This window comes from Bos indicus x Bos taurus, chromosome 2, assembly GCF_003369695.1.
Source record: "Bos indicus x Bos taurus breed Angus x Brahman F1 hybrid chromosome 2, Bos_hybrid_MaternalHap_v2.0, whole genome shotgun sequence".
Taxonomy (NCBI): domain Eukaryota; kingdom Metazoa; phylum Chordata; class Mammalia; order Artiodactyla; family Bovidae; genus Bos; species Bos indicus x Bos taurus.
The window spans coordinates 94,870,485-94,892,707 of record NC_040077.1 but is presented as its reverse complement, the minus strand read 5'-3'; the positions used below and the strand labels follow the sequence as shown (position 1 = coordinate 94,892,707).

At 39.0% G+C, this 22,223-nt stretch overlaps 1 protein-coding gene across 1 annotated transcript in view; it reads left to right on the top strand.

Moving 5' to 3' along the window:
• DYTN (dystrotelin) overlaps nucleotides 1-22,223 on the top strand; it is a 69,824-nt gene that overhangs the window by 27,149 nt on the left and 20,452 nt on the right. Inside the window, exons 6-9 of the mRNA XM_027554044.1 lie at nucleotides 1,210-1,281; nucleotides 1,537-1,700; nucleotides 8,162-8,273; nucleotides 9,675-9,823. Of these exons, the coding sequence (XP_027409845.1) occupies nucleotides 1,210-1,281; nucleotides 1,537-1,700; nucleotides 8,162-8,273; nucleotides 9,675-9,823 (497 nt within the window). The remainder of the gene's footprint in view (nucleotides 1-1,209; nucleotides 1,282-1,536; nucleotides 1,701-8,161; nucleotides 8,274-9,674; nucleotides 9,824-22,223) is intronic.

Below are 22,223 nucleotides of genomic sequence, written 5' to 3'. Positions count from 1 at the left end.
TTGATGGACTCAGCAGGGGGGTCTTTGAAATTACTTCTGAGCTTGGGAGCAATGCCTGCTGACAATCTGTGCTGTAGAAGGCATCAGACATGAAATTAGGACACGTGACCAAATGGGCATAAATGGAGGTGACAGGTACATGTATCTGTGCATATAGTTAATGTCAGGGCCGAGTCCCTGGCCATCTCAGCAGTCACAGGGGGTTCTCAGTCCCTTAGTTAAACTCCTTAATGTGACTGAGTGAAAGATAGAAACCACTGAGTGAGGTAGTGTTAAATCAAGCCATTGGAATACAAATCAGGTCCAGGTGTGACAAAGCTTTGGGAGAACCCCTCAACAGAGTAAAGAGTCTTGGAGGGAGATCTCACGTGTATAGTAATTCTCATCTATTTTGTTTGTTTTACCTTGAGCAAAATATCAGATCTCAATTATTTCTTGTTGTAAACAAGGATAATAACTGCCCTGCCTCGAAAATTGGCATTTATTAAAATAAGATGATGTGTGTTTGAAAAGGTTTTTCTTAAAACTGCCCTGAACTTTAAATGATATCATTGTTATATGTAATTGGTAGGTGAACAAAGGCAAGTTCAGTTCTGTCACTCAGTCGTGTCCGATTCTTTGAGGCCCCATGGATTACAGCACGCCAGGCCTCCCTGGCCATCACCAACTTCCAGAGTTTACTCAAACTCATGTCCATTAAGTCGGTGATGCCATCCAACCATCTCATCCTCTGTCGTCCCCTTCTCCCGCCTTCAATCTTTCCCAGCATCAGGGTCTTTTCCAATGAATCAGTCCTTCGCATCAGGTAGCCAAAGGATTGGAGTTTCAGCTTCAGCATCAGTCCTTCCAATTAATATTCAGGATTGATTTCCTTTAGGATGGACTGGTTGGATCTCTTTGCAGTCCAAGGGCAAAGAAAGGTTAAATAATTTAACTGGGGTCACAAGAGAAACATGGAAGCCCTCCCTGTATTGCCCTCATTGCCAGAACTTCTTACTCTTCTCGTCCCAGCCCCACTTCTCCCCACTTGTTCACTCTTTGTCTCTATTCATATACTGCACAAAATCCACACATGTCTTATTTGCCTAATTGAAACAGCTCATCCAGCCTCATACACCAGTTAGGTGTGACTCTTTGGTCAGAAGTGCCACTGCTCGGGTGTGGCCACCATTTCTTAATCACTGACACAGGGTTTCTTGCCTCTTGTAGATTCCAACTGTTGTTGGGGAAAGTCGTGCTCTGTGCTCTGTGGAGAGTGCTACACGCAGCTGTTTCCAAGGGGTGAGTGCCACGCACATGTCCTTGGGAACTGGGGGCAGACACAGCTGCTGACCCATTTCAATCACAGACCTACTACTCCACAGGCATCCCAGACAGCCTAATTCAGGAGGTAGACTTGCCCCACCTTTGCATGAGATAAGCTTCAGCAGAGTCAACAGAAACAGAGCCAGAAGAGAAGATGAAAATACATTTTCATCTCTACAAGAGACTGCAGTCATGCTTGGAAACATATTTGACTGTGCCACTGTTTTTCAGGTGTTGAGCCCAGTAATCAAAGAAGAGAAATTCCTGTCTTGGTTGCAGTCTGAGCCTCCCATCCTCTTATGGATCCCAACCTGCTATCGACTGTCAGCCACTGAAATGGCCACTCACCCTGTTCGGTGTAGAATCTGCAGGAACTTTCCCATCACAGGACTGAGGTACAGTCACTCATCACTGTTACACAGACCATCACTCTCCAAATGGATCTAGAGTTGGAGCTTCTTCTCCCCAGATTCTTTTGGTTGTACTATTCACACTTTCAGAACTCAGCTGATTTGGCGGGGGGTGGGGGGGGTGGGGAATAATAATTTCCTGTATGAGTGATCCTGCTTATATTTTATTTTACCTTCTATAATTAATGGAATATTAAGTTCTAGTAACACATACTCAGACCGGTAGATATTTTTATTCCTTAAGGGGAAATTTCTTTGTCTTTTGTTACCAAAACTCTTTTAAATATTTTGTAGTTAACCATAACAATAACAACAGTTTACATTTTTTGTTCTTTAAAAATATTTTTGAAGTATAATTGATTTACAGTGTTGTGTTAATTTCTGCTGTACAGCAAAGTGGTTCAGTTATACATACAAGCATTCTTTTCCATTATGGATTATCATAGGATATTGACTATGATTCCCTGTACGATAGGACCTTGTTAACATTTGTTAAATGCTGAACAAATATTAGGTTGTGTGGTTCACATGGATCATTTGTGTAAAGCATTATAACTCCATATACAAAATGGTGTTATCATGCCTAATGGTGGTATTATTATTATTTAGCAGAGATGCTAAATAACCTGAGCTTAAGCTCACGTGGTTAGCAAGTGGCTGAGGCTGTGGACTGAATGCAGAGCCCCTGCTCTGCAACCGTGATGCTCTGCTGCCTCCTCGTGGAGGCGACTGAGAACATGCCTTGAAACCAAAACAAATGAGGCTTTATAGGAGCTGCTCATGCCAGAGCTTCTCTTTTCCTGGAGGAAAAGGCAGATTTGAAAGCTAGGTTTGGACACAAGAAATTCAGATCTTTCCATGGCTTTTAGATGACACTCAAAATCCCATCTTAGGAAAAGGGTGTTGTAGGTTTCCTCTAAATAAAACAATAAAGAAGTAAAATTTGTGTTATTATTAAAGATGGGGAGGAGAGAAGGAAGCCAGCAAGTGGGGGCCAGGCAAGTGGGTGACCATCACCATGGTGGGTGAACCCAGGTGTAACAGGGGCTAGTGATGTGGTGAAACTGACGAGCTAGGACAACCTGGGAACTCAAAACTGGTTAAAAAAGGGGGTATGCGCAGAAGGGGCAGGAGAAGTGACATAAAATAGGTCTGATATAAAATAAGTCTGTTGAGCTCACTAAGAACTGGAAATCAGGTTTTCATTTTGCTGAGAAAGTGAATTGATTTTGCAGAGAATTCTGAGGACACAATGAAATTTCATTCACAGAAACTTCACAAATAACACAAGTTGAAACAATAAAACATACCAATGGCCCCAACTGCTGGTAACCAGGCAAGCTACACCAAAGAAATATCCACACTACAATGAAAAGTAAACTCTTTTTTTAATTGGGCAGTGGGAAAACATTAATATGATTTTCTATATTACAAGTATATCATAATCATTTACTCAATAAACAAGTATTACATAGCAGTTACACTGTATCCTGTACTGGGCCAGACACAGAATTCGTTTTTGCAGTTACATAAAATACAAATTTAACATTGATGTATTTTTTTCAAAATCATTATAACATAATAACATTATAACATAAAGCAGGTATTATTATTTTTATTTTATCAAGGACTCTTAGTTTGTGAATGACTTGCTCAGGTCACTCAAAAAAAAAAAAAAAAGATAGCAAAAGCATAGGGCCAAATATGCCATATTGTAAGTTTTAGGTTGTGTCCCTACCTGCTAAGAGTAAGATTAAACTTCTTCTTAGAAACACCTCTGTGTGGCCCATCTTTTGTCCTAGAAATCTAAGGCAATGTATAGTTCTCATACATGCAGACAGCTGAGTCATCTGGGCATGACCATGAGCTTCTCCAGACCACAGTTTCTTTGTAAGCAAGAGAAGGATGGGTGAATCAAAGTACGACTTAGGCTTCTCTTAGCTGTAACCATCTGAGCTTATTAGAAAGTGCTTGAATACGTTATAGGTCTGACCTTAAACCTGTGCTTTTGGCTCTCAGAAAACCACAGCTATAGCATCAAGGCTTTTACTTTGATTGAGTGTCATAAAGTCATCTTAGAGCAGAAGTGTTCATAGATCTGGAGGTAGCAAGAAGAGGGCAAGACTTGGCCTCCTAAAGTCAGAGAGAAAGACCAGAGATTGTTCCTAAGCTGAGGGTCCAAGTTTAGCAGGATGTGTCACACTTAGACTCCTGAAGAGCATGTAATTTTGAAATGAGATTAGGGGGAAATAACGGGGTTCTTTGTGAGTAAAAGCATCAACAACAGACCAGCTTGTTATCCACACTGCACCCGCTCTCATGCCTCTGTCGGTAGTTTCAGAGCATGGAGGAGCGAAGCCAAGGTTAGGGTCACCATATTGTCCTAAGGAACCAACTGCAACCATGCCGTAAAGCCAAATAAAGCAGCCAGTAAAGATGGCTCATCACATCATCTTATTAAAAAATACTTCATGTTATACACTTCACGTCTCCCTGAGTATGCATGTTGAATAATTTTCAAAGTTGTGTAAAACTTTACAAAGGCCTTGGCTTCCCTGGTGGCTCAGTTGGTAAAGCGTCTGCCTGCAATGCAGGAGACCGGGGTTCAATTCCTGGGTCGGGAAGATCCCCTGAAGAAAGAAATAGCAACCCATTCCGGTACTCTAGCCTGGAAAATTCCATGGACTGAGGAGCCCGGCAGGCTACAGTCCATGGGGTTGCAAAGAGTTGGACATGACTGAGTGACTTCACACTCTTACAAGGCCTAGTGGTCAGGATTTACTAGCCCCGTTTTCCTCCTTGAAGAAACAAAGGCATTCATTTAACTCAATCAATAAATGTTCATTGAAAACCTACCATGTACCAGGTATCTTCAAAACCATGAACTTAAGTTTCTGTTTCAAGGTCCTCTAGTAATGGTGGCATGTGACTCTAAGTCAGATTTCCTGCCTTTGTATTCTATTTTATATATACATTTGGTGGGGTTTGGTGATTTAGTTGCTAAGTTGTATCTGACTCTGTGTGACCCCATGGACTGTAGCCCACCAGGCTCCTCTGTCCATGGGGTTCTCCAGGCAAGAATACTGGAGTGGGTTGCCATTTCCTTATTCAGGGGATCTTCCCAACCCAGAAATCGAACCCGGGTATCCTTCGCCTGCAGGCAGATTCTGTACCAACTGAGCTATAAGGGAAACCCTTATATATACGTGTATTTATGTATTGTTTACTTACTTGATTTAACCAGGTCTTAGTTTCAGCACGCAGGATCTTTTAGTTGCAGCATGTGATCTCATAATTGTGGCACTTGGGATCTAGTTCCCTGACCAGGGATCAAACCCAGGCCTCCTCCATTGGGGGTGTGGGGTCTTAACCACAGGACCACCAGGGAAGTCTCCTCTGGGTGGTCTATTACATAGGTTAAAATAGCTGGCTCTCCATTCGGATGGTATCCCTGGCCTCAAAGCCCAATTAAACCATTACCAAGTCATCGTGTAACTTTGTGCGTTTGCTTAAGATCTCTTTGAGTTTTAAGAACTGATTTAAAGAAATCGGTTTCTTCAAATGAGGGTAACAATAAGAATGCCTTCCCTTAAAGAACTTTCATGGGGATTAACTATGTCAATGCATGTCCCCTGCCTGCTGCATAGTGAGGGCTCAAAAATGTTTTCTGTGCTACTATGATAGCCCTTCAACACTCTATTAATACCCCACTGTGAGTCTAGGTGTCAGGGACAGCAGTGAACAAGGGCCGTGAGCATTGGTCTCATGGCACTTGAATTCTCCTGCTTTGCCTTCCAATGACTTTGGTCAAAAACCCTTCTGCCATCTGGCCTCAGGAACATTCCAACCTTTTATTCCTCTGTTCTTCAGAGTTATCTGTAGGTCTGATAGATGTGACAAGCTCTAAACCCTTCTTCACCCCAGTCTGCATTACCTATACCTCCTCTTCTTTCTACCTGGGATTTCCTTCACCTTAATCTCCCACCCAGCACTCTACACCCAGCATGAGCCTCACTTCTTCCATAAAAACTAATCAGATCATCCCACCCCCAGGTGTCTTCGCCTCTCTCTCCTACTGCATTTATTTTCCATGCCTCTCACTCTGCACTTTATCACATGGTACTTAACCTTGCTAGTTAGTGTACCTCAAGTTTCACTATCATGTCTTTGCAGCAAGATACAAAACTTGAAGAGTATAGGAATCTTGTCATAGTTTTACTTTTGTAAATTTGGAAACAGGAATTGAAAACTTAAATGCTTTCTGGGGCAAGGCAAGTATATAAATGAGGGGAAGAGGCTAGGGAGGAACTGTCCTAAAGGAATAGCTGCCACCTTGCCCTCGCTCATTGTTGCCACTGATGAGGAAGACACGACTTTATGTCACAGAAACTGTAGTTGAATATCAGTTAAAATATCAGGGGAAAAGGTATAGATAAAGAAGGGAACCCTCCTACGCTGTAGGTGGGAATGTAAATTGATATAACCATCATAGAGAACAGTATGGAGGTTTTGTAAAAAACCAAAAATAGAGCTACCATATGACCCTGCAATCCCAGTCCTGAGCACATATCTGGAGAAAAACAAGTTCCAAAAGGATACACGCACCCCAATGTTCTTTGCAACACTGTTTACAATAGCCAAGACATGGAAGCAACCTAAACATCCATTCACAGAGGAATGGATAGAGATGTTTTGTGTGCATATATGTATAATGGAATATTGTTTATATAATGGAATATTATATATATATAATGGAATATTGAATATATATTCCATATATAATGGAATATTACTCAGCCATTAAAAAGAATGAAATTATGCCATTTGCAACAACATGGATGTACCTAGAGATTGTCATACTGAGTGAAGTAAGTCTGATAGAGGAGAAATATTGTATGACATCCCTTACATGCAGAATCTAAAAAGAAATGATACAAATGAGAATCCCATGGACAGAGGAGCCTGGCAGGCTACAGTCCATGGGGTCACAAAGAGTTGGACACAACTGAGAGACTTTCACTTTGGAGAGATACATGTACACACTGCTATATATAAAATGGATAACCAACAAGGGCCTACTATATAGCACAGGGAACTCTGCCCAATGTTATGTGGCAGCCTGGATGGGAGGGGAGTTTGGGAGAGAATGGATACATGTATGTGTATTTCTGACTCCTTATGCTGTCCACCTGAAACAATCACAACATTGTTAATTATCTATCAGTTCAGTTCAGTTCAGTTCAGTCGCTCAGTTGTGTCCGACTCTCTGTGACCCCATGAATTGCAGCACGCCAGGCCTCCCTGTCCATCACCAACTCCTAGAGTTCACCCAAACTCACATGCATTGAGTTGGTGATGCCATCCAGCCATCTCATCCTCTGTCGTCCCCTTTTCCTCCTGCCCGCAATCCCTTCCAGCATCAGAGTCTTTTCCAATGAGTCAACTCTTCGCATGAGGTGGCCAAAGTACTGGAGTTTCGGAAAAAGTATAGATCCCTGATATTTTACAAACGGTATGATCCTATTCATCCTTGAAAGTTACTAATTCTTGACTGTGTGGTCTCACCAGCAAAGCCCCCCAAAAGCACACCATTTTCCCTGAGTGCCTAGAGACACCCTTCCTTAGCAGAATGTCTCAGTGTCTCCTCTCCTCTGACAGGCGATTTAAGTAACTGTTCGTAATAGAGTCTGCAGTGCTGATGTGTTAACAAACTTGGCTGTGTTTGTCACTCAATCTTGGCTGTTAGAGAAGGAAATGGCAACCCACTCCAGCACCCTTGCCTGGAAATCCCATGGACGGAGGAACCTGGTAGGCTACAGTCCATGGGGTCGCAAAGAGTTGGACACGACTGAGCGTCTTCACTTGAACTTGGACCTTGGCTGATGAGGAACTCCCGCTCTTCACTGTATTCCTTCCTATGTACAAATTTCTAAAAAATGACACATTTATTTTAGATTCTTTTATCTATGATGTTATTTTTCCCAATACTACATAGGAACGCAGGTCCAATATCATCACATCTCACAAATTCTCAAGAGAATTTAGAATTCTAACTTTTTGGAAATCTTCCAGGTTTCTGTATGTTGGCAATTGCATTGAAATTACTCAAACACTTTGTGCAGCTACCCAAAATGTGGCCGCAAACTTCATAGTGTATCCTAAGGGTTGTTGCACACAGTCCCATGCATATAAAAGACACTTGGTATTTTTTGGTGGGAGAGAGGATAAATCAGGCCTCTTTACTATAGTTCGTTGACAAAATTATATTTATTTAATGTCATATTATAAAAATGACAAAATAAATGATAAAAAGAAGATCTAGCTGTATACTCACTCAATAGCTCAGATACCTCTTATTTATCTTAGGCTGCTCCTTCTTCTGAATAATATTTTCTTTGCTCACCTATTAATAGTGATGTAAGTCACACTTCCACTTTAATTGACAGATACCGCTGTCTGAAGTGTCTCAACTTTGACATCTGCCAAGCGTGTTTCTTATCTAGTTTTCAGGGTGAGTCCCACCAGAAGTCTCATCCCGTGGTTGAGAACTGCATCCAGGTAACGTCTAACGCAATGTATCAAACTATTCATAAGTCTTATCTGTGAGAGCTAAAGCAATGAAAAAAACGTTCCCATCAGGAAGACCACAGATTCTACTCCTTTCATACATTACAATATTAAAGATTAAAGAAGTGGCAAGCTCAACCTTATATATCTCCCAATATACATATACTTTACACTGTAGATTTTAATAAAACGTTTTGGAGACAATAGACCAGAGTCTAATCTGAAGCCACTGACTGGGTACTATGTGCAAGAAAATATCTGAAGAGTAAGAGGGGAGAGGCATTGGAAATGGATACTGATTAAAACTTTAAAAACTCTGGTTTGGTTAAAAAAAAAAATGATGCAACGAGGCCTCTAGCTGCTATTGCATTTCAGGAGAAGTTTTCTTTTTTAACATGTCTTTTCCTCAGCACTAAAATTCAAGTATATTTCCCTTAGTAAAAATAAAAGAGAAAGATTACTATCTCAGTTTTGACTGGAGCCAGTATAAAACTAGATTTTATAGCTGACTTTCAAAAAAATTTTAAAGACAACTATAAATATGCAGGAAGAGAATTCAGCTCATGATAATAACAAAGAGAAATGGGATACTTTTAAGGCAGAGAGCATTTAAGATTTTCCGGAAATCGCTTAGTAGAAATCAGTTTCTCCATGCGGTTGGCCTTGCTCTCAAATTCCAAATAGTAAAAGGTGTTGACTAATTACCTTTACTGTGGACAATTTTCCCTCATGATCTCTTTACCATGTATGGCCCACAAAAGTCAAGTGCCTCAATCTTGCCAAATAATTTTCAGAGGATATTGCTTTACTAAACTTCATTAACTCGGATTCTCAGGTTTATTAGTGTATGATCCTCCCGCCTGGGGAAAAATAGGTCTTATCGATGTTAGACTGACACCATGTGGTCATTTTGTTATTACACTTTAGATTTTAAGAGTTGAACATTTTAAAACTTCTCATTGTTTCCTTTTGGCTTACACGTGGGGTCCATGGATGGACTTCAGGTGGCCTGTGAATCCACTGAACTTTTATGGAAAATTAAATTTATGGACATTTTTCTGGAAATAAATTTCCAAAGAAACCCTCCAATTAGCATCCATAGACTTAGTTCTCTTTCACATCCTCTTTTAGTTTTAGAATTCCACATTCCAGAAGAGAAGTTATTGTGGAAGTTAGCGGGTATTTAATTTAGAAATGGATAGTGTATGTATGTGAATAGAGAGAGAATGTGAAGAAGTTCAGATAGGATGGAAGTAAGATGATTTTTCTGTGGACATAAAAGTTAGTGAAATAATTTCAGACACTTTTATGGCAGCCAGTCCACCCAAGTAAGGAAAGAAGACCACGTTAAGGCTGATCTGATGCCCTTTGTGCTGTTGGCCATTCCAGCAGATGTCAGCAAAGGATGATACAAGACTCATCCTCAGGACCCCCAGAAACAATCTGCTCCAAGGGCGCTGTAGGAGGAAAGAAGCTTCGAGAAGGCAATGGCTCCTGGACAAGGTGAATCCAAAGGATATGGCTAACCATGCACAGGCCAGGTGAGTGGATTCCCGCACGGTGGCAACCCGAAGCCTGGTACTGGGGTTATGCAGCCAGCCCAGGGAATCTGCAGCAGGAGAAGGGGTAAGATGCTGTTCCCCTCTAGAAACAACCTTTAATTTAAGTAGAACAAGAGACAAAACTACCTTTAAGTGGCCCATCCCATCATTTAGTTATCCCAACTAAAGACCTCAGACAGACACAGATTTTTTTTTTAACCTTATAATTTTATTTTTAATTTAAATTTATTTATTTTAATTGGAGGCTAATTACTTTACAATATTGCATTGGTTCTGCCACACATCAGCAGGAGACTTTTAATATTAGAGGATTTGAATAACTTTCTCCAACATCTTTCTTTTTCATTGGTTTACTTTGGAAAGCCTAATTCAGAATTAATATTTTATTTTAAAAAAGGAAAAGAAAGACACATTCCATCACTCACAACCATATGCTGTTCACATTTCAGTATTACTAAGTCAGGAATTATGCTGTGGATACAGATTTTCATTCTTTTTTCCGTTTACATTAAATGGAGAGCATTTGTCCTGTCATTGGTGCTAGTGGTAAAGAACCTGCCGGCCAATGCAGGAGACGAAAGAGAGGTAGGTTCAATCTCTGGGTCAGGAAGATCCCCAGAAGTAGGAAATGACAACCCACTCCAGTATTCTTGCCTTGAGAACCCCATGGACAGAGGAGCCTGGTGGGCTATAGTCTATGGGGTCACAGAGTCATACAAAACTGAAGCAACTTAGCATGTAGCTTCCAAAATATCATTTCAATGACCTCACTCACATCGTTATAAAGAAGTGCCATAATTTAGAAGTAATCCCTTAACATTTTGATTCTTTTCAAATTTTGCCCCTCACTAAAATTCTGTAGTCAACATCCCTCTATGTGCATTTTCCTATATGTTTAATATTTCATTAAGTAAAACAATTGCATTAAAAGTTGTGAATTTTGTTAATCCTCAAAATTCAGAATGCCAATCTGTGTTCCAAAGGGTTACTCAAAGGACACCCATCACCCTGGTAACTGAGATCGTCCATCACACACCTGAGTACCAGCCTAAAGACGACCTTTTAAAAATCATCATGACCTTAAAGTTTGAAGTCACTATTTCTTTATAATTTGAAAATTTAAATTTCAAGAAAAAGGCACTGTTTCCATGGGCTTATGATCATCAAACTTTTGGGAGGAAAACAGCCAGGATAATCCATGCACTCTTATTTTATCTATCAGAAGTGTAAAAATAGATCACTTTAATCAAATTGATATTCAATTGTTAATTTCTTCTGTAATTCTCTAAACTTTTCTCAGACATCTATCAGCATATTTCCATTTCAATCCTAGACCCTATTTCTGTGGTCACTTTATATTTTGGTGTAATTTAATATATTTTTATAGCTCTTTGAAAGGAAAAATACATATTGACTTAGAAATTAGATACCATGCCTATACCTGTACCACATTTACCTAGCAGGTGGTTATCACTGGATCCATAAAGTCAGAGAATTTGGCTAGCTCTAATTCATCTCTTTTTTTGGCTGCACTTGGTCTTCGTTGCTTTTGCGCGGGCTTTCTCTAGTTGCGGTGAGTGGGGGGCTACTCTTTGTTGTGGTGTGAGGGGTTCTCACTGTGGTGGCTTCTCTTACTGTGGAGCACAGGCTCTGGAGCTCTGGCTTAGTAGCTGTGGCACAGGGATTTAGCTGCTCAGTAGCACGTGGAATCTTCCTGGACAAGGGATCAAACCCATGTCCACTGCATTGGCAGGCAGATTCTTATCCACTGCGCCATCAGGGAAGTCCTGGATATCATCTTGATGTATATCTTTAATATAGCACAAATAATTTAAATTTAAAAATAAAAGCAAAGATATCAGGTACCAATTCGTCTGCCTTCTTCAAGCCATTTATTTCACTTTTCCCTGGTAGAGTAACACTAAACTCTGACGATTAGTCAGCTGGATTTATTGCATATTTGAAATCTTCTCCAAATCCCTCCATTCTCATAGTTAGAACACCAAGATCTATGCTCTCATTTGCATTTCTTTTGGCCACAGAAGCCTGGCTGATCTTTAAAAAAAAAACAAAAACAAAATAAGATGGTGTTCCTCACGCACTTATTTCCCCCAAACTTAGTGTAGGCCTTAAGCCCATCCATTAGCTTCCCATTGTTTTTAAGCTAAAGACTGAACATTTTAAGATGACTTAGAAAATTCCTGCATATTTGAGCCACCCTGGGGACCTCTCCAGTGCAATTCTCCCCTCCACACCTCTGTTCTCCAGTTCTGTCCCTCCCTCCTCACCATAGGACTAAGCTGTATCCCCCAATCTCAATACTTAAAACCTTTACTTTAAAGAATTGGTATCTTTAGACTGCCTCTCTGTAAGGCTGGACTCCTTACCTCTTAAATACTAGCAAAACGTCTATTCAGATGTCATCACATCCTTAAGGCCCTGCCTAACTACCTATTTATCATTTTAGCCTCTGTTCCCACTCTGGCATTCCCAAACCTCCTCCCTTGTTTTATTTCTCTTCAAAAGTATTTTATCAGCATCTGACATTCTATGTATTTCACTTTTTTCTTTTTTTTGCTTTAATGGAAACTCCATCAGGGGAGGGAATTTTTATTGTTCCCAGTTGTATTTCCAGAATTTACAACAGCATCTCAATATGATAAATGCTCGATAAATGTTTGCTGAATAACTGATGGACTGAATAATAAAATGGGTGGATGCATGATAGAGGAACTGATGGATGGGTGGATTGATAACATGGGTCTCTTAGAATGGAGAATGAAGTGTCACGAGGAGTAATTAATTATGCAGTGTTGGAAGACATTAGTGATGTTTAAACCTGGGACAGAAAGACAAAGAAATCTTGTTCTTAGCCAGCTCCGTGAGTGGCCTTGGAGACTTTGTTTTTTTCACCTGATTATAGAGATAACTTGTTCTTCCTTCTCCCAGAGTCGTGTTTGTGGAAATAAGATGAAGAAAGGGAATTGCAAGCCCTATGCCAAGCTAGGACTTGCCAACATCCATTGGATCATAGAAAAAGGAAGAGAATTCCAGAAAAACATCTACTTGTGCTTCATTGACTACGCTAAAGACTTTGACTGTCTGGATCACAAAAAACTGTGGAAAAGTCTTAAAGAGATAGGGATACCAGACCACCTTACCTGCCTTCTGAGAAACCTGTATGCAGATCAAGAAGCCAACAGTTAGGACCAGACTTGGAACAGCAGACTTGTTCAAAATTGGAAAAGGGCTGTACACATCTGTATACAACTGTATACATCAAGGCTGTACATTGTCACCCTGCTTATTGAGCTTATATGCAGAGTACATCATGAGAAATGCCAGACTGATGAAGCGCAAGCTAAGATTGCCCGAAGAAATATCAATAACCTCAGATATGCAGATGAAACCATCCTTATGGCAGAAAGTGAAGAGGAACTGAAGACCCTCTTGATAAACATGAAAAAGCAGAATGAAAAAGCTGGCTTAAAACTCAGCATTCAAAAAATGAAGATCATAGCATCCAGTCCCATCACTTCATGGCAAATAGATGGGGAAACAATGGAATCAGTGACAGATTTTATTTTCTTGGGCTCCAAAATCACTGCAGATGGTGACTGCAGCTATGAAGTTGAAAGACACTTGCTTCTTGGGGGAAAAAAAAAAAAAACTATGACAAACCTAGACAGAATATTAAATGCAGAGACATTACTTTGCTGAAAAAGGTCCATCTAGTCAAAGCTATGGTTTTTCCAGTAGTCATGTATGGATGTGAGAGTTGGACCATGAAGAAAGTTGAATGCCGAGGAATTGATGCTTTCGAGCTGTGGTGTTGGAGAAGACTCTTGAGGGTCCCTTGGACTGCAAGGAGATCCAACCAGTCCATCCTAAAGGAAATCAGTCCTGAATATTCATTGGAAGGATTGATGCTGAAGCTGAAGTTGCAATACTTTGACCACCTTATGCGAAGAGCTGGTTCATTAGAAAAAACTCTGATGCTGGAAAAGATTGAAGGAAGGAGGAGAAGGGGATGATAGAGGACAAGATGGTTGGATGGCATCAGTGACTCGATGGACATGAGTTTGAGCCAGCTCTGGGAGTTGGTAAAGGACAGGGAAGCCTGGCGTGTTGCAGTCCATGGGGTTTCAGAGTCAGACATGATGGAGCAACTGAACAGCAATATGCAGAGCTAAAGGTTCTTAAAATGTCAATGTGTTATATTCTGTTCACCAGAAAGTACCAGCCTCTTAAACACATAAGTGAAGTGTACCACAGAGTAATCACTTATTTTCTTATACTCTTATTGGATTCTGTAAAAATAAGTGTACTATGTCATAAATGATTGTATTTGTCTGTTCATTAGATGTAAATTCTCTGTGAGCAGGGAGTTCTCTGTTTTGGTTTTTTTTTTTAAGTCTTTTTTGTCTGCAATAACTCAAGATGGTAAGATGCTTTAAATAGTTTTTGAATAAGGAAAAGAAATTAAATGCAGTTGTATAAAATGAAATATGCCTGACCTTAAACTAGTCTACGCTATGCTCTTTTAGCTATGTTGGTAATAAATACACATCTGCACTTACCCTTAGTATCTGACCTGGACAGGATGACCTGGGAGATTTTCTGTAGTCATTCCTGAACTTCTTTACATTCTCATTTCTAGATTATCAGGAGGGATAGGAATGGACGTTTTGTTCCTCTTGTTGGTTAATTAGCTCTATATCAACTAAGCAGTTGAAAGAGAGAGGGCACAGAGAAAAAGCTGAACTACTTTGTTCTTATTTTTTTTAATTAGATTGAATAACTGACAACATTTTCTAACAAGATTCTCCTCAATGTCACACCTGATGGTTAAAAATTATTAAACCTCTCATAAAATTCTACTTTTATAGCAGGCTCTCCATTCAGTGTAATAGATCTGAAGTACCAATGTATGAGCGTACAACTGAACCAGTAGAAACACCAGCCACAGAGACCTTCAAACAAATGCCTCAAAGACTATCTCGGGCTCAGCAAACCAATGGCAGCAACCCACATCACCAGGTGAGACCAAAGAGGAAAAGAACAACCAAAGCACAATTAATCTGGACTGGCATTGATGTGGTGAACTGCCATGGGCCATTCCTTAATTTGGGGAATATTTTCAAGGTGCTAATATGATCAAGGAAAAATCTAGGAGTGTATTTCTTTTTTGAAGCTCATTACAAGCTGTTTTTATTGTCATTTGAGCTTCAAAATTATCAACACAGCTAAGAACTAGGTCAGTAGGTTTTCCTTCTTCTAATCCACCATTAGGAACATATTTCTTAAAATAGCTTATATCCAGTCATAAAGTGCTACATATTTATTGTAAAGTTTGGAAAATTCAGAGACAAGCAAAGAGCATAATTAAAATTGCAATCAATCTCTAACTATTGTTAATATTTTTGGTTTGTTATTTTCTCTGCAAATATTTCAAATATAGTTTACATCATACTGCAAAATGTATTGATTATGTAGTTCTATAACTGTAAGTTATATTGTGGGTATTTTCTCATTGCTGTTACAATTCTTCAAGAACATCTTAATGGTTGTATACTTTTTACTTAAATGTAAAAATTCAATATTTATCTAACCCATCCTCTGTTGTTGGATATTTGGGTTATTTCTAACTTTTGCTATAATTTCAAAATTTACTACTGAAATCTTCGTAACTTGATCTTTGTACATGGCTCCCCGCTTATTTCATGAGTGTATATTTTGTAAAGTGGAAACTAAATGAGAAGTGGGAACATTTTAAAGATTCTTCATACAAAATTGCTATTTAGAAAGGATATACCAAATTACACTCCTAGTGAGTTCAAGTAACTCTCTGAATCTTTGTTAATATTGACTATTAACATTTTAAATTTGTTAAGTTTAGGAGGAGGATATAGTTTATTTGCCATAATTTCTATTTCTCTGATTAAGGGTGAAATGAAACTTCCTTTTCCCCACATAGTTTAGAAGGTAGTTATATTTCCTTTCTGTTGGTGTCTGCTGCTCATTTGTACTGATGCATCAGCTTGATTTATTAATGGATTTTAACTTTTTAAATGTTAAATTTAACTGTGCAGAACCTTTCTTTATAGTTATTTTCTTTAATCTTATTTATAATGTGACTTCTTATATAGACATTTTTAATTCTTATGAAAGTGCTCTCAATCTTAACATTCCTGACTTTTTACACAGCTTTATACTAGGAAAGTTTTTACCATTAAGAAATCAAATGACTTTTTAGGTGTATTTGTTTTAACACTATTTGATTGTTTTTTAACATTTAAAGTTTAAATATACCTGGCTGTTATTTTGATACATGTTAAAAAGTGAGGGTATTCCCTTACTCTTACTTTGCATTTAAATAACCAGTTTTCTCTCACTTCAAATGAATCTTTTCCTTTTTTAAATTCTATGTAGTGGTTTCTTTAGTATATATTATAATTTTCACCATTTTAAAGAATGTGTTTTATTGCCATCTATTTGGCTCAATTGCTTTTAATTTTATTTTTAACACAAGAATATTTTTTAATCATTCTAGCTTTATGATACCATTAGCATATTATAGAACAAAGTTTTTCTTTTTCTTCAATTCAAAATGTATTCATTATGATCTTTCACACCATCAATTTAACTCACATGGGATAATTCACAAAGTAACCCAAAGTTGATAGTTTTCATTTTTGTTTGCTTGTTTTTCCTACTGAGATAAAATTGATATAATATTACATTAGTTGCAGATGTACAACATAATAATTCAATGTATGTACAACTGTGACATGCTCACCATTATTCTAGTCAATGACCTCCACCACACATAGTTACAAAGTTTTTCTTTCAATAAGAATATTTAAGATCAACTCTCTTAGCAACTTTTGAATATACAACTAACTATGTTACTAACTATAGTCACCATGCTGTATCAGAGCTAATTTATTTTTTAACTGGAAGTTTGCATCTTCGGATCACCTTCATCCATTTTGTCTGCCTCTGACACCCTGCTTCAGCAATCACTGGTCTATTTTTGTATCTATGTGCTCAGTTTTTCGGTTTGGGGTGTTTTTTGCTGGGTTTTTTTTTTTTTTTTTTAAGACTCCACATACCAGTTAGATCATGCAGTATTACTGTTCCTCTGTCTAAACTATTTCAAATAACATAATACCTTCAAGGTCCATCAATGTTATTGCAAGTGGCAAAATTTCCTCCTTCTTATGGTTCATTTATATATTTTATATATACACAGATAGATATAGATACATCACATTTTCCTTATCTGTTCATCCATCAGTGGACATTTAGGTTGCGTCCATGCCTTGGCTATTGTAAACAATGCTGCAGTGAGCATGGGTGTGAGAATATCTTTTCGAGTTACTGTTCTTGTTTCCTTTGGATAAATATTCAGAAATGGACTGTATGGATCATATATTAGTTCTATCTCTGATTTTTTGAGGAATCTCCAAACTGTTTTCCATAGTGGCAGCATCAATCTACATTCCCATCAATAGTGAACAATGGTTTCCTTTTCACCAACACTTGTTACTTCTTGTGTTTTTGATAGGAGAAGGTGATGGCACCCCACTCCAGTACTCTTGCCTGGAAAATCCCATGGACGGAGGAGCCTGGTGGGCTGAAGTCCATGGGGTCGCTGAGAGTCGGACACGACTGAAGCGACTTAGCAGCAGCAGTAGCAGCAGTTCTAATAGGGATGAAGTGATATCCCATGTGGTTTTAATTTGCAAGTTCCTGATGAGTGTCTTCTCATGTTCCTGTTGGCCATTTGTATGTCTTCTTTGGAAAATTGTCTATTCGTAGAAATTCTGTTCATTTTAAAAATTAGGTTATTTGTAGTTTTTGTTAGTGTGCTAGGTCGTGCGTGTGTGTGTGTGTGTCTATCTATGTGTCTGTGTGTCTGTTGACATTTTTTCTTTGACCTTTGTGTTAGTTCAAACTGCTGTCTTTGTTTTCAGTGGTCCCAAGGCATCTAGAATGAAAAAGTAGGAAGTCAAGAAATACCTGGAGTAACAGACAAATTTGGCCTTGGAGTACAAAACGAAGCAGGGCAAAGGCTAACAGAATTTTGCAAAGAGAACGCACTGGTCATAGCAAACACCCTCTTTCAACAACACAAGAGAAGACTCTACACATGGACATCACCAGATGGTCAATACTGAAATCATTTTGATTATAATTCTTTGAAGCCAAAGATGGAGAAGCTCTATACAGGCATCAGAAACAAGACTGGGAGCTGACTGTGGCTCAGATCATGAATTCCTTATTGCCAAATTCAGACTTAAATTGAAGAAAGTAGGGAAAACCACTAGGCCATTCAGGTATGACCTAAATCAAATCCCTGATGATTATACAGTGGAAGTGACAAATAGATTCAAGGGATTAGATCTGATAGACAGAGTGCCTGAAGAACTATGGATGGGGGTTCATGACATTGTACAGGAGGCAGGGATCAAGACCATCCCCAAGAAAAAGAAATGCAAAAAGGCAAAATGGTTGTCTGAGGAGGCCTTACAAACAGGTATGAAAAGAAGAGAAGCGAAAGGCAAAGGAGAAAAGGAAAGATATACCCATTTGAATGCAGAGTTCCAAAGAGTAGCAAGGAGAGATAAGAAAGCCTTCCTCAGTGATCAATGCAAAGAAATAGAGGAAAACAATAGAATGGGAAAGACTAGAGATCTCTTCAAGAAAATGAGATATACCAAGGGAACATTTCATGCAAAGATGGGCACAATAAAGGACAGACGTGGTATGGATCTAACAGAAGCAGAAGATATTAAGAAGAGGTGGCAAGAATACACAGAGGAACTATACTAAAAAGATCTTTATGACCCAGATAATCATGATGATCACTCACCTAGAGCCAGACATCCTAGAATGCGAAGTCAAGTGGGCCTTAGGAAGCATCACTATGAACAAAGCTAGTGGAGGTGATGGAATTCCAGTTGAGCCATTTCAAATCCTAAGAGATGATGGTGTGAAAGTGCTGCACTCAATATGCCAGCAAATTTGGAAAACTCAGCAGTGGCCATAGGACTGGAAAAGATCAGTTTTCATTCCAATCCCAAAGAAAGGCAAAGCCAAAGAATGCTCAAACTACTGCACAATTGCACTCATCTCACACGCTAGCAAAGTAATGCTCAAAGTTCTCCAAGCCAGGCTTCAACAGTAGGTGAACTGTGAACTTCCAGATGTTCAAGCTGGATTTAGAAAAGGCAGAGGAACCAGAGATCAAATTGCCAGCATCCGTTGAATCATGGAAAAAGCAAGAGAGTTCCAGAAAAACATCTACTTCTGCTTTATTGACTATGCCAAAACCTTTGACTGTGTGGATCACAACAAACTGTGGAAAATTCTTCAAGAGGTGGGAATATCAGACCACCTGATCTGCCTCTTGAGAAATCTGTATGCAGGTCAGGAAGCAACAGTTAGAACTGGACATAGAACAACAGACTGGTTCCAAATTGGGAAAGGAGTATGTCAAGGCTGTATATTGTCACCCTGCTTATTTAACTTATATGCAGAGTACATTAAGAGAAATGCTAGACCAGATGAAGCACAAGCTGGAATGAAGATTGCCGGGAGAAATATCAATAATCTCAGACATGCAGATGACACCACCCTTATGGCAGAAAGTGAAGGCAAACTCAAGAGCCTCTTGATGTAACTAAAAGAGGAGAGTGAAAAAGGTGGCTTAAAACTCAACATTCAGAAAACGAAGATCATGGCATCCGGTCCTATCACTTCATGGCAAATAGATGGGGAAACAGTGGAAACAGTGGCTGACTTTATTTTTTTGAGCTCCAAAATCACTGCAGATGGTGACTGCAGCCATGAAATTAATAGATGCTTACTCCTTGGAAGGAAAATTATGACCAACCTAGACAGCATATTAAAAAGCAGAGACATTACTTTGTCAACAAAGGTCCGTCTAGTCAAAGCTATGGTTTTTCCAGTAGTCATGTATGGATGTGAGAGGTGGACTATAAAGAAAGCTGAATGCCAAAGAATTGATGCTTTTGAACTGTGGTGTTGGAGAAGACTCTTGAGAGTCCCTTGGACTGCAAGGAGATCCAACCAGTCTATCCCAAAGGAAATCAGTCCTGAATCCCCATTGGAAGGACTGATGCTGAAGCTGAAATTCCAGTACTTTGGCCACCTTATGAGAAGAACTGACTCACTGGACAAGACCCTGATGCTGGGAAAGACTGAAGATAGGAGGAGAAGGGGATGACAGAGGATGAAGGATGGCATCACTGACTCAATGGACATGTGTTTGAGTAAACTCTGGGAGTTGGTGATGGACAGGGTGGCCTGGCATGCTGCAGTCCATGGCATCACAAAGAGTCGGACATGACTGAGAGACTGAACTGAAGGCATCTGGAGTGTGATGAGACAGGTTAGACAGAAGCCACTGCGTTAGACAGAAAAAATCAGAATGGTGGACTATGGTCCAGACCTTTCCTTTCTTCTCCAGGCAGAAGCTGAATTGTTCTTGTATTGTTGTTCAATCAGTGTATCTTGATGGGAGGGAGGATCCAGGGCTTCCTTTTCCACCATCTTGATGGCATCACTCTTATTTTTAAAGTGGTGATGTTGTTCAGTCACTCAGTCATGTCTGACTCTTTTCAACCCCACAGACTGCAACATGCCAGGCTTCCCTGTCCTTCACCACCTCTCAGAGCTTGCTCAAACTCATGTCCATTGAGTCAGTACTGTTATTAAACAACTATTCTTCTAGGAAAACTTTAAAATCATTTGTAAGGTGCCAGATTAGTCTGTTAGTATTTCATTTAGGCTTGCATTAAACCTATATGTTGTTGTGGGAATATCTGTCATCTTTGTGGTATTTAGGTCTCTACTTTTTTCAGCTCTCTTTCTAGCTCTCAGTAAAAGGTTATATGTAGCTTACTTCTTATCATTCTGTGTCTCTCCTTGGGGACACCCTGGGTATCACACATTTGTTGCTATTGTGAATAAAGGTTTTTCTAATTTTACCTTTTTTGTAATTAGATCGATTATGGTTATGGATTTCTGAATCATTATCTTGTAAAGAAAAGCCTTTATAAACCCTTAGTAATTTTAAATATTGGTTTAGCTTGAACCTCTTGCTTCTAGGTAGGCAATCAAAAGGTTTGTTTCAGTCTCTTTCTTTCTAGTATCTAAACCTCTCATTTCTCTTTCATGTCTTCAGTCCTGAGAGGCTCCAGATCTTTTACAACAAAATTGAGTAATGCAAGAAATGATGAGGCTTGTATCATTGATCTTAAGTTGGATCAGCTTTAATGGGGCTTTTTTCTAGCATTTCTTCATTAAATACTATGGTGTTAGTTGTCTGTTTGAGATTCTTTCTAGTATGGGGAAAGTCATTTTCTTTTTCTTTTTTAAGAAGTTTTTTGGGGGGATGCAGTCAGAATTGATTTTGAATTTATTTGTTTTATATTCCATGTTTTCTCTTCTTGGAAGCACTGCACCAATAGCGTCCCTGATAGTAAATATTCCTGGGATTGTGGGGACTAAAAGCTAAACTTGTTCATAGTGAATTATTCTCTAACTACACTTTAGATTTTATTTGCTCATTTTTTATTTAGAACTGCATTATTTATGAATCAGAATAGGCTCTCTTTCTCACTCAATATGATTTTTGTTGGTTTTGAGCATTTGAGATTTGGTAGCTACACATGTGGCTGCAGTCCATGGGGTCACTAGGAGTTGGACACGACTGAGCGACTTCACTTTCACTTTTCACTTTCATGCATTGGAGAAGGAAATGGCAACCCACTCCAGTGTTCTTGCCTGGAGAATCCCAGGGACAGGGGAGCCTGGTGGGCTTCCGTCTATGGGGTCGCACAGAGTCGGACACGACTGAAGCGACTTAGCAGCAGCAGCAGCAGCTACACATAAGCAACTACTTATTATTCATCTTAACAATTTATCTAACATAAGGACCATTTATTCTTTAGACCAAGTTCAAGAGTAAAAGCTTAGGACATGGGAAACTTTATAATATTTAGATAAAATTTTCAGTTCACAGTTTAAGAGTTAAATAGACAAAGTTCAAGAAAGCCCTAGGACATTGGAATCTTTATAATATTAGATAAATTTTTCTGTTTCTTCAGGCTTAATAATCTCTTCATACTTCTTCATACTTTCTTCAGTTAACTTTGATAATTTAATTTTCTTGAAAAAATTATCTGCTTCACGATTTTCAGTTTTAATTAAGAAAGATATTTTAAACTTATCATTTCATTCACTTTTCAAATCTTCAAATTTCTTTTAATTCAACTCAAATATTCTCAGCTTTTACCCCAAGAGAATAAAGTGGCATTTGTATCAGAAGGATCAAACTAAATATGTT